Source organism: Labeo rohita, chromosome 16 (genome assembly GCF_022985175.1).
Source record: "Labeo rohita strain BAU-BD-2019 chromosome 16, IGBB_LRoh.1.0, whole genome shotgun sequence".
Classification (NCBI taxonomy): domain Eukaryota; kingdom Metazoa; phylum Chordata; class Actinopteri; order Cypriniformes; family Cyprinidae; genus Labeo; species Labeo rohita.
This window is the reverse complement of record NC_066884.1, coordinates 20873024-20886430: the sequence shown is the minus strand read 5'-3', so window position 1 is coordinate 20886430 and position 13407 is coordinate 20873024. Positions and strand designations below refer to the sequence as shown.

The 13407-nt window shown below is 34.6% G+C and overlaps 1 protein-coding gene across 7 annotated transcripts; it reads right to left on the bottom strand.

Annotated features, from left to right (window-relative positions):
* Positions 1 to 734: 734 nt before the first annotated feature.
* LOC127178342 (uncharacterized) lies at positions 735 to 13148 on the bottom strand. Of its 7 annotated transcripts, none has more exons than XM_051131160.1 (8): positions 10115 to 10205; positions 3938 to 4270; positions 3525 to 3845; positions 3351 to 3413; positions 3053 to 3229; positions 1301 to 1348; positions 1127 to 1183; positions 735 to 921 (listed from the first exon to the last, which is right to left on the bottom strand). In XM_051131160.1, exons 1-8 carry the CDS (start codon positions 10185 to 10187, stop codon positions 854 to 856), a joined length of 1140 nt encoding a protein of 379 aa, XP_050987117.1. In that variant the 5' UTR covers positions 10188 to 10205; the 3' UTR covers positions 735 to 853. The 7 variants fall into 7 exon arrangements, with proteins under 7 accessions (XP_050987117.1, XP_050987118.1, XP_050987116.1 ...); XM_051131161.1 differs by lacking the exon at positions 10115 to 10205 and adding an exon at positions 8867 to 8957; XM_051131159.1 differs by lacking the exon at positions 10115 to 10205 and adding an exon at positions 4723 to 4845.
* Positions 13149 to 13407: the final 259 nt, after the last annotated feature.

Below are 13407 nucleotides of genomic sequence, written 5' to 3'. Positions count from 1 at the left end.
TGATGTATAGCAATAATGCAACAGTTGATATTAAGCAATAACTTTCCATGATTGGCACGAATCAGTGATACTATACTTTGTGTGTGTCTAGGGTGTGGATCTTTGTAAAGCACAAAAATGTTCAGCATTTAATGGAGTGAATTGAGTGCTCTTGTATGCTGTATTTAAGGTAGGCTATAATCTGTTTTTCTGGTGCACCAAAGTATGTTTTTGCTTGAAAATGATTATGAAATCTGTCCAGATTTCTTAAGAAAAAGAAAGAAAAGCCATGCTCATGGTACTGATGGATAACAAGGAAAACCGCAAGAAGATTTCACAAGAAATTAACCCAACCCCTGTGTTTTTTTTTTTTCTTAAATGTGATTAATGTATCTCATGAATTTACTCTTTACACTCCATATTTTCAAAAATAACCCCGCTGCTATGATGAGACTAGAATCTGTAATGTCTATTTATATCTTTAACTTTTTAATTCTGGCATCACATCAGTTATCAGATCATCAGTCTGTGTCATGCTATGACTGTGCCTCACAAAACAAATCAGTCACAGCCTGTCTGCTATGATAAAAGGGCTTGTTGTTGTTTTGACCGTCTTTGAGTTTGAAAGAACTAAAGATGTCAAAGCTCATGACAACATGTTAGTTTAACATTACAGGATTTAAAAAAAACAATAAAAATATAATAGCATTACAAGGAACCTCAGCGAGCATCACCCATAACTATTTGTATACAACAGATGTTTTCCTTTATTATTATTTGAGACAGATGCCACATGATTACTACATTAGTGATTACTTAAAGACTTTGATGTCAAAAAACATAAAACATAAACATACAAACGTGACTATTTGTTTCACAGTATAACATTTTCATACATATCATCTGCTTTACATTCAGGAGCTTCTGATTGTTCACCACCAACTGTTGGGAGATAAAGTTCAAAAAATCATTTTGACACCACCTGCCATTATTAAAGAAAAATCTGTTAATGTATAGTTTGAATCATGTTTACATTTGCAAATTGTGTAAATTGTTAAATTAAATTGATGTTTCATTTTTTTTCATTCAGATAGATTACTTTTTCAGTGTAGGATGTGTATACAAATAATACTTTGCAATAACTTACAGGTGGTCATTGTTGCTGTGTTGTGCTCAACTAAAGAATACAACGGGACATCAAACCCTGTCCAAAAAAAAAGTGAAAAAGAAAAAAGACTCTAATCAGTTACCTCAGTTGTCATTTTTATTTTGTTAATTATTTTTTAAATACATCTAAGCATTTAACCTGAATGCCACTTACCTTCTGCAACCTGGGAATAATATATAGAGAACCGGCCATTTAACTGAGCTATAAGAAACAAAAAGAGACTTTACCATCATGCATAAAGTTACATTATGTTTAAACATATTTCATTCTGACATAAACCCTTAAAGGATTAGTTCACTTCCAAAATAAAAAATTCCTGATAATTTACTCACCCCCGTGTCATTCAAGATGTTCATGTTTGTCTTTCTTAGGTTGAAAAGAAATTGTTTTTTGATTTGACTTTTCTCCATACACTGTAAAAAAACAATTTGCTGAATGAACTTAAAATAATTTGTAACCTCGCTGCCTTCAAATTTTAAGTTCAGTCAACTCAAAAAAAGTTTATTCAACTTGAAATGTTAAATTATACTAAGTGACAAATTAGATATTTGAGTTGAATCAACTTAAAATTTTAAGGCAGCTGGGTCATTTACCCATCTGTTAAGTTTAGCAAACACAAATATCTAAGTTGTTACTTAGTACAACTTAACATTTCAAGTTGAATAAACTTATTTTAGTTGACTTGTGAGTCTTGAATTGTGTGGGGTTTTTTTTTACAGTGTAGAGGGCTTCAATTGCAGCCAACAGGTTGAAGATCAAAATTGCAGTTTCAATGCAGTTTCAAAGGGCTCTACATGATCCCTGCCGAAGAATAAGGGTCTTATCTAGCAAAACGATTGTTCATTTTCTAAAAAATAAGAATAATTTATATACTTTTTAACCACAAATGCTCATCTCGCACCAGCCCAACCTCACGCATTATGTAGTCACATTGGAAAGGTCACATGTGAAGTAGGCGGAAGTACCGACCAAGTGTTTACAAAAGCGAACGTGCAAAGAAAGACAATCATCCATGTAAAACAATGATGATGACTTCAAATTTTGAAGTTGAAGCAGAAAATGAGATGGAGTTTTTCACCGTACCCTACCTTTTTCAACCGAAGTGCACAGCTAACTGCTCATGACTTTTCCATTGTGATTACGTAATGCATCAAGTCGCACATGTGCTTCACAAAGCAAGTGCAAGACAAGCATTTGTGGTTAAAAAATTATATACATTTTATGGAATGACCCATTGTTTCGCTAGACAAGACCATTAATCCTTGGCTGGGATTGTGTAGAGCCCTTTGAAGCTGCACTGAAACTGCAATTTGGATCACCATTAAAATTCTAATTAAACACACCTGATCCAACTAATCAAGTCCTTCAGGTTTATTTGAAAACTGCATAGTGCATAGTATGTGTGTTGGAGCAAGGCTGGAATAAAACTCTGGGCTGCGGCCCTCTAGGAACTGAGATTGACACCCCTGCTCTATATGGAGAAAAATCCTGGAATGTTTACCTCAAAAACCTTAATTTATTTTCGACTGAAGAAAGAAAGACATGAACATCCTGGAAGACATAGGGGTGAGTAACTTATCAGGAAGTTTTTATTCTGGAATTTAACTAATTCTTTCTCTTACTGACATACTAATAGCACATCTTACAATTGCACAAGGAGCATCTATTTTTAAATTCAATTATTTGATAGAAGGCCTGCCGTTTAGCTGGTTCTATTTTCCGTTTGAATAACTGCTCAGTTACAGTCAAGGATAAATATATAACAGAAAGTATAATGTACGCATACAAACTATGTTCTGATGACAATTATAGTCATCACTTCCTCTCTCATTTCTAATAAGCGATTGCTCTGACAGTGACAACTCAATAGCGTTAAATGTTTCAGGACTATGGTTGAAGACTTACTTTGGCTGTTGGTTTTGTGCCTTCGTTTTTTGAAATAAAGAATGACACAGGCAGTCAGTGATATGAAGACACACAGAAACATTATTGTGGTCATCACTACTACTGTCACATTAATTGTCGCTGTTTCATTCTTGTTACTGTTGCTTTCAGCGTGGGCAAAACGACTCTCAGCAGAGGCTGGAACATATGTGATCAGTAAAGAAAAGATCATATTTAATATCTGTCCATTTAGATTAGGTTACATTGATCTCACACGTGCACATACACACACATAACATACAGTAGATACTCATCTTACCTGTAGTTACCAATGTTGTGGAAAATGTTTCCAATACCGATGTTGAGTGAGATGTATTATTAGCTAAAATGAAAATACTAAATTCACTATTGCCGAATCACATAATATTTAAAACAACAGCACTCTTTCTTAATCTGATATTGCATAATTCGATCAAAATATTTTCATGCAAACCTTTCATCAGCAGCTTCACTTCATAGCAGGTTTTTTCATTCACTCTGCACTGATACCACATTTGATCAGTGTCAACTACGTCCCTTATAAGCAGAGATCCGTTCGCTTGTTTTCTCACTCTCTCATACAGAGGCTTTGGGAGTTTTTCTTTGCTACTTGAAGACTTTTTTGGTAGGTGATAATTGTCTATGTCTGTTGGCTTGTGACCAGTAACAACTTTCCAAGTGACTTGTTCAGTTCTGTTTTGTAGAGGATGTTCAGAGCATGGCAGCAACACTGACGAGCCTGGTGTTGGATGGACAGAGTCCAAAGTTTTACACTCTGAAAACAGAAACAAGTTAGTAGTCATATTATACATGTATATGACTCTCTAATGGTGATTATTAGCTTGTTGGAATAATTTGCATTCTCACTTATAATACTCAGGTTAAACTGAGTTGCATGGAAGCAATCCTGATCCGTGTACACCTTACAGTCATAAAGGCCACCATCAGAATATCTGATTTCTTTCAGACCAAGTGTAACATTTTCAGCATCTTTCCTCACAGACCATCTCTGGTGCTCTGATGGAGAGATGTCTGGATACATGAAGATGTCTTTATCTTGGTTGGTCCTGCGTAGTTTTACTTGTAGAGACTCCAGTGGGTCGGTTGTTGTTAGACAAGAAACAGACATGTCATCACCCTGAAAACAGTTTATGTCCAACTGGTGAACCTGCTCTGGGATGCAAAGTCTCTCTGTTTGAGCTAAACAGGAATTAAAAAGAGAAATCAGACATACTTAGAGAACTGAAACATGGAAAGACAGGAAACCACTACAGGGTTTACAATAATAATAAAAAAAACATATCAAATGCCATTGACTTTTATATCAGTTTTACATAAATATATCTTTGCGCGTGCACACACACATGTACACACAACATTATTAAAACAAATACTGTTCTTAGTGACACGTTTTCCTGCTTTAAAATGTACGTTTTACACACTAGCTAGAACATAACCCATTTGTTAGCACAACAACTAATAATTGAGGTCAACAGAAACTTCCAAACGTGTAACAATTACATAACAAATAAATGACATTGATAATATTCATGTCACACCCGTGTCGCATTTACACACCTACATTGATAATATGCGTATCTCTTGTTTGTATGTTGGTTAAAGGAATTTGGCTTCATATAAAAGACACTTACCTTTGCATTCTAATAAAGCTGCTATTAGAAGATACAGAAGTTGGAAAAACGAAGACAGAAAACACTTCATCATATCCAGATGCTCACTGCAGGACAGCTGAACTTTATATGAACACTGGCCACATGCACTTCACTTTCACAAAGCTGTTTTCAGTTAGTCTGAGTTTAATGCGGAAGTAGGAAATGGTCTAATGGTCTAATTCTGTACTCATATAGAGGCCTTTACTGAGCTGCTGTATGCAGCAGTTTTTAGCTCTTATATTATACATCTTATAATAGCAGATGTAATAAAGCTGTTAGATTTAGAGAATGGAAATGCAATTTGAAGACTGAAAACACCTCATTGCATAGATAGTTCAAGTAGCTCACTACAAAATGAATGAATATGAGCACAGGCCACAAGACCTTTTACCTGTACACAGTTGTTTTTGAAGAGCCAATGTAGGAAATGTGATCTGTGTAAAATGTCAGAGACATTCAATTTTGCTGACAATTTAAATCAATAATCAGTTAACTACAAGAGTTATTTTATTACATATTTAAAGAAATAAACTTTCTCTTTAAACACCTGTTAAAGCTGGAGAATGAAATATTATTCCTTTCTAAACCTCGATTTCTCATATCTAAGAGCTGTGAAACAGGAACACAAGTAGGATGAAAGTTTTGGATCATTTCCCTTTTTGTTACGTCTGCTATCTTACACTGTAAAAAAAGTATGAATACTCTATGCTATCTAAAATTTTGGAAAGATGTACACAACTGCTATGTTCATTTCCTTAATACCCTATGATATCCTTCATCTCCCATGAGCCTCTCTTAACACACCTAAAATGGTTTCAACTCTGAACTGATAATGTGGCAGTTAAAACTCAAGAGTAAAAAACAAAAGACTGGAGTTTCACTATGTATTATCTATTTTAGAGCAGGACTGAAGTTACTCAGTGTATAAAAATGAAGCATCAGTTCTTTTCCTGGTATTTATTTAATCAAGGGCAGCTCTCATTCACACCCCATTCCACAGATTCCTCTCTCAGTTTTTAGCAGGAACTGGTCTGTAGGCTGCTTTTGGTAAACATAGAGGTAATGCTGAAATGATCATACAATCCATCATCATCATCATCATCATCATCTTCAGAGCTCAAAGTTGAGCACTGAAGACTCTGAAGAAACTTTTTTTTTTTTTGTATTTTTGCTATTATTTAGAACAGTGATTCTTGATTTCTGGAATCATAAAATGTATTGTGGTTGATTAATTTACCCATATCGACACTCTTTTGCGTCAAAAGGTTGAAATCTAGTGATTTAGAAGGAGGGTTTGTGATTTCCACGATGTGCATGTGATGTGATAAATAGGGTGTGAAAGTGATCTTTCACAGCATGAGCTGTAATGAACGGTGTATGCGGCTGATCTGAAGGGAGATCATTTGTGAGTGAGCTTTGGAAAGATAAAGACCTTAAGAGATTTGAGACGTGAGCAAGTCTGGACACTCCAGTATTTTAAGAGACACACTCTGCCCTCTGCAGGTGTCAGTGAGCATTACATTATAAAATAATAGACTTGATGCAAGCACATGTACTGTAGATCATATTATAAATAATGCACTAAGCAAATCCAAACAGCAAACCAGCCATAATTTCTCTTTATATATCTAATATGGGGGGAAAAAATGAAATCCTCAATCATTATCTTCTCTCTCAGTCACAACATTTGCTTGAGTTCATTCTCTAATGGCATGATTTTGGACTGCAGCGCCCCCTTCTGTTCCTCCTCCATGTCTCTGATGGCCTTTCTCCTTAAAGGAGAACTCCACTTTCAGAACAATAATTTATAAATAATTTACTCACCCCCTTGTCATCCAAGATGTTAATGTCTTTCTGTCTTCAGTCATAAAGAAATTATGGTTTTTGAGGAAAATATTTCAGGATTTTTCTTCATATAATGGACTTCAATTGTGCCCCCGATTTTGAACTTCCAAAACGTAGTTTAAATGCAGCTTCAAAAGGCTCTAAACGATCCCAGCCGAGGAAGAAGGGTCTTATCTAGCGAAACAGTCAGAGACTCAAAGAAGAATCAAAGAATCAGAGAATCAAAGACTAAGAAAGTGCAAGTAAGTCAAACGCTGTTTACAAACAAAAAACTACAACGATGTCGGACGATTCTGAAGTTGTAGGAGAAAATAAGATGGAGTTTTTCGCCATACTCTACCTTTTTGAGGCAGAGTACACAGATGATGAACTTAGACGTGATTCATAGTATGATAGGAAGTTCGGATCATTTTACCGACTTGGACCTTTGAGTCTCGTTCAGCAAAATGAACAAATCTTTTTTTGAGTCTTTTCGTTCATTGTAGCAAAATATAATTAAAATGTTAGGTGTTACTTCCCTAACACATCTACTGCTTGCACAAACGTTGATCACACTACAAACAAGACAAAACTATAATGCTAAAAGAAACAGAAAAAATTAATTGATTGTTAACCAGGGTCTTTAGTCTATGATTAGCTCACCTCACCTTTTATCTGACAAGTTTTCGAGTTTGAGCTGTTTGTTCCTCATGTGACAGCCCCATAAGATGAACGAATGACTCGAAAAACCAGAAGACTCGAAACAGGTGAACTAATTCCAGCACAGAACCTAATAGGATGTTGCGCATGCGTGACTGAACGAATCACTTCCCAAGACGACTTGTTCTTCCAGAGTCACATTGTAAGTCCAAAATGAACGAATCATTCAAGAACGCGCATCCCAGAGCCTGTGCTACACAAGTTTTTGAAAAGTATACAAATTTTTATTTTTAGAAAAAATTACTGATCATTTTGCTAGATAAGAACCTTCTTCTTCATCTGGGATCATTTAGAGCCTTTTGAAGCTGCATTTAAACTACATTTTAGAAGTTCAAAATTGGGGGCACAATTTAAGTCCATTATATATAAAAAAAAACCCTGAAATGTTTTCCTCAAAAATTTCTTTACGACTGAAGACAGAAAGACATGAACATCTTGGATGACAAAGGGGTGAGTAAATTTTTTGTAAATTGTTGTTCTGGAAGTGGACTTCTCCTTTAATCCACTTCGGCCTCTCATTCATGTTTCCTTCAATGTTTTTCATTGTATGTGACAGTTTTGTATTATAATACAAAAAAGTATTCCTTATTTTTAATGTAAGAGTGGACATAGCCAGTTTTACCTTGAATGTGTAAGGCTTCCAGTGTCATTTGTTTCCAGTTATTTTGAATGTGCAAAAACTGCCTATTATGCTGCTAAACTGGTACTTACTAACATATTATTTTAATTTCTGACAGTCAGCCCAGGTATGTTACAGAAAAAATACAACAGAGAGAATCTCTTCAATCATACGTTGGAACACAAGTATAAGCATGTTCAAAATTGTTTATTGCAATACAAGCATTATATCACAGAATAAGTGCAGAACAAAGAAGAGAATACAAGAGTCCTACAAAAGATTTGCCATTTGTGTCCTCATATCCATGCGTGTACTGTGGAAAAAATGCATCGCACCTCTGTTCTCAAGTTTTCTTTTTTAACAGCTGTTTTATAAATCATTGTTCTTTCAAGAAGTTAGCTTTTCAAGGACACGCTACAGTGAAGTCTTCTATTAATTTTTAAGGGGATGATTTTAAAATCACTGCCATTAGCAGTAAAAAAAAAAAAAAAAGTGAACCTGCTCGCAAAGTCTCTCTGTTTGAGCTAAACGGGAATTAAAAAAATAAATGAGACATACTGAGAGAACTGAAACATGAAAAGACAGGAAACCACTACAGGGTTTACAATTAAAAAAAAATGCCATTGACTTTTATTTCAATTTTACATAAATATATTGTCTGGGTTAATCTTTGCACATGCACACACACGTACACACAACATTATTAAAACAAGCACGCTTTCCTGCTTTAAAATGTACGTTTTACACACTAGCTAGAACATAACCCATTTGTTAGCACAACAACTAATAACTGAGGTCAACAGAAACTTCCAAACGTGTAACAATTACATAACACATAAATGACATTGATAATATTCATGTCACACCCGTGTTACATTTTACACACCTACATCGATAATATGCGTATCTCTTGTTTGTATGTTGGTTAAAGGAATTTGGCTTCATATAAAAGACACTTACCTTTGCATTCTAATAAAGCTGCTATTAGAAGATACAGAAGTTGGAAATACGAAGACAGAAAACACTTCATCATATCCAGATGCTCACTGCAGGATAGCTGAACTCTATATGAACACTGGCCACATGCACTTCACTTTCACAAAGCTGTTTTCAGTTACTCTGAATTTGTTCGGCCTCTCCTTCATGTTTCCTTCAGTATTTCGCATTGTATGTGACAGTTTTGTATTATAATATAAAAAAAGTATTACAATCCTTATTTTTAATGTAAGAGTGGACATAGCCAGTTTTACCTTGAATGTGTAAGGCTTCCGGTGTCATTTGTTTCCAGTTATTTTGAATGTGCAAAAACTGCCTATTATGCTGCTAAACTGGTACTTACTAACATATTATTTTAATTTCTGACAGTCAGCCCAGGTATGTTACAGAAAAAATACAACAGAGAGAATCTCTTCAATCATACGTTGGAACACAAGTATAAGCATGTTCAGAGTTGTTTATTGCAATACAAGCATTATATCACAGAATAAGTGCAGAACAAAGAAGAGAATACAAGAGTCCTACAAAAGATTTGCCATTTGTGTCCTCATATCCATGCGTGTACTGTGGAAAAAATGCATCGCACCTCTGTTCTCAAGTTTTCTTTTTTAACAGCTGTTTTATAAATCATTGTTCTTTCAAGAAGTTAGCTTTTCAAGGACACGCTACAGTGAAGTCTTCTATTAATTTTTAAGGGGATGATTTTAAAATCACTGCCATTAGCAGTAAAAAAAAAAAAAAAAGTGAACCTGCTCGCAAAGTCTCTCTGTTTGAGCTAAACGGGAATTAAAAAAATAAATGAGACATACTGAGAGAACTGAAACATGAAAAGACAGGAAACCACTACAGGGTTTACAATTAAAAAAAAAATGCCATTGACTTTTATTTCAATTTTACATAAATATATTGTCTGGGTTAATCTTTGCACATGCACACACACGTACACACAACATTATTAAAACAAGCACGCTTTCCTGCTTTAAAATGTACGTTTTACACACTAGCTAGAACATAACCCATTTGTTAGCACAACAACTAATAACTGAGGTCAACAGAAACTTCCAAACGTGTAACAATTACATAACACATAAATGACATTGATAATATTCATGTCACACCCGTGTTACATTTTACACACCTACATCGATAATATGCGTATCTCTTGTTTGTATGTTGGTTAAAGGAATTTGGCTTCATATAAAAGACACTTACCTTTGCATTCTAATAAAGCTGCTATTAGAAGATACAGAAGTTGGAAATACGAAGACAGAAAACACTTCATCATATCCAGATGCTCACTGCAGGATAGCTGAACTCTATATGAACACTGGCCACATGCACTTCACTTTCACAAAGCTGTTTTCAGTTACTCTGAATTTGTTCGGCCTCTCCTTCATGTTTCCTTCAGTATTTCGCATTGTATGTGACAGTTTTGTATTATAATATAAAAAAAGTATTACAATCCTTATTTTTAATGTAAGAGTGGACATAGCCAGTTTTACCTTGAATGTGTAAGGCTTCCGGTGTCATTTGTTTCCAGTTATTTTGAATGTGCAAAAACTGCCTATTATGCTGCTAAACTGGTACTTACTAACATATTATTTTAATTTCTGACAGTCAGCCCAGGTATGTTACAGAAAAAATACAACAGAGAGAATCTCTTCAATCATACGTTGGAACACAAGTATAAGCATGTTCAGAGTTGTTTATTGCAATACAAGCATTATATCACAGAATAAGTGCAGAACAAAGAAGAGAATACAAGAGTCCTACAAAAGATTTGCCATTTGTGTCCTCATATCCATGCGTGTACTGTGGAAAAAATGCATCGCACCTCTGTTTTCAAGTTTTCTTTTGTAACAGCTGTTTTATAAATCATTGTTCTTTCAAGAAGTTAGCTTTTCAAGGACAAGCTACAGTGAAGTCTTCTATTAATTTTTAAGGGGACGATTTTAAAATCACATTGCCATTAGCAGTAAAAAATAAAAAAATTAAAAAAAAGTCTCTGAAGTCTGTTAATATCAGTCACATTTGTATCAAAATCGGGTCCAAATGCATCAAGTCAGTGAAATATAGGGGGGAATTAGTAATAAAAATAGTAATAAGCCATAGTCATAAACCATTAATTATAATAGAGATTAAAAACACATAAAATAGTTTCATCTATGTGATAGAAGCAGCGTGAAAGTTGATATTAAGCAGTTGTTCGCAGATTAAGATGGACCTTATTTCAAAATAAAGTAATAAAGTCTTGTTTACATGCAGGAGCTTCTTTTGTTCACACCAGCTGTTGGGAGATATAGTTCAAAAATTAAATTGGTCAAAAAAAAAAAGGAAATAAAATAAATGATTCAACTAATGTGTAACTTACAGGGAGCCATGATTCATGTGTTATGTTCATCTAAAGAACGGAACAGACCATCAAACCCTAGTAAAAGTAAAAGACTTTTATTAAATACGCTTAATAAAATAGATTTATTAGACCATGCTTTACTGTGAATATCACGTACCTCCTGAAATGTTGTAATAATATACGGTAGACCAGCATTTCAATTCACCTAAAATATACAAAAATAAGTACTTCACCATTTTATCAGCCATCATAATGTTGAATAAATGTTACAGTATTACCATGGCCTTGAGGACTTTCATCACCTGTATGTATTTAATGTCTTATTGCAACACACTCAGAAGACTTAAAACATTAACATTCTAAATACATTTACTTGGTTGCTTGCTCTTACTGATGTACTAAATCAGTAATAGCACATCTTACAGTTGCTCAAAGAACATCAATTAAATTCACTCATTTGAAAGAAAACTGCAAAAAAAAAAAAAAAAAAAAGTGAATGTAGTGTAGCTGATCCAGATTTCTGTTTGGATAACTGATCAATGAGAAATGAAAATAATAATAATAATAATAATAATAATAAAATACACACATAAAAATGTGTATGTTTGGCTTCTCCTTTTTCCCAATAAGCCATTAACATTATCCTATTAAAGAACAATTCAGCAGTGTTAAACTTTTCAGGACTACAGTTGTGGACTTACTTTGGCTGTTGATTTTGCTCCTTGGTTTTTTTAAACAAAGAATGACACAGACGGTCAGTGATATGAAGACACACAGAAACATTATTGTGGTCATCACTACTACTGTCACATTAACTGTCGCTGTTTCATTCTTGTCACTGTTGCTTTCAGCGTGGCCAAAACGACTCTCAGCAGAGGCTGGAACATATGTGATCAGTAAAGAAAAGATCATATTTAATATCTGTCCATTTAGATTAGGTTACATTGATCTCACACGTGCACATACACACACATAACATACAGTAGATACTCATCTTACCTGTAGTTACCAATGTTGTGGAAAATGTTTCCAATACCGATGTTGAGTGAGATGTATTATTAGCTAAAATGAAAATACTAAATTCACTATTGCCGAATCACATAATATTTAAAACAACAGCACTCTTTCTTAATCTGATATTGCATAATTCGATCAAAATATTTTCATGCAAACCTTTCATCAGCAGCTTCACTTCATAGCAGGTTTTTTCATTCACTCTGCACTGATACCACATTTGATCAGTGTCAACTACGTCCCTTATAAGCAGAGATCCGTTCGCTTGTTTTCTCACTCTCTCATACAGAGGCTTTGGGAGTTTTTCTTTGCTACTTGAAGACTTTTTTGGTAGGTGATAATTGTCTATGTCTGTTGGCCTGTGACCAGTAACAACTTTCCAAGTGACTTGTTCAGTTCTGTTTTGTAGAGGATGTTCAGAGCATGGCAGCAACACTGACGAGCCTGGTGTTGGATGGACAGAGTCCAAAGTTTTACACTCTGAAAACAGAAACAAGTTAGTAGTCATATTATACATGTATATGACTCTCTAATGGTGATTATTAGCTTGTTGGAATAATTTGCATTCTCACTTATAATACTCAGGTTAAACTGAGTTGCATGGAAACAATCCTGATCCGTGTGCACCTTACAGTCATAAAGGCCACCATCAGAATATCTGATTTCTTTCAGACCAAGTGTAACATTTCCAGCATCTTTCCTCACAGACCATCTCTGGTGTTCTGATGGAGAGATGTCTGGATACATGAAGATGTCTTTATCTTGGTTGGTCCTGCGTAGTTTTACTTGTAGAGACTCCAGCGGGTCGGTTGTTGTTAGACAATAAACAGACATGTCATCACCCTGAAAACAGTTTATGTCCAACTGGTGAATCTGCTCGCAAAGTCTCTCTGTTTGAGCTAAACAGGAATTAAAAAGAGAAATCAGACATACTGAGAGAACTGAAACATGAAAAGACAGGAAACCACTACAGGGTTTACAATTAAAAAAAAAACAAGTTATCAAATGCCATTGACTTTTATATCAATTTTACATTAATATATTGTCTGGGTTAATCTTTGCGTGTGCACACACAAGTACACACAACATTATTAAAACAAGCACGCTTTCCTGCTTTAAAATGTACGTTTTACACACT

What these genes read in the sequence shown, in the direction of transcription:
- LOC127178342 (XM_051131160.1), bottom strand. Translation starts at nt 10,187, where the DNA reads ATGATGAAGTGTTTTCTGTCTTCGTATTTCCAACTTCTGTATCTTCTA. An exon ending in AGTGAAGCTGCTGATGAAAG is followed by an intron (nt 3,414 to 3,524) that starts GTTTGCATGAAA and finishes TTTTCATTTTAG; the next exon opens with CTAATAATACATCTCACTCA. An exon ending in TTATTCCCAGGTTGCAGAAG is followed by an intron (nt 1,184 to 1,300) that starts GTAAGTGGCATT and finishes TTTTTTGGACAG; the next exon opens with GGTTTGATGTCCCGTTGTAT.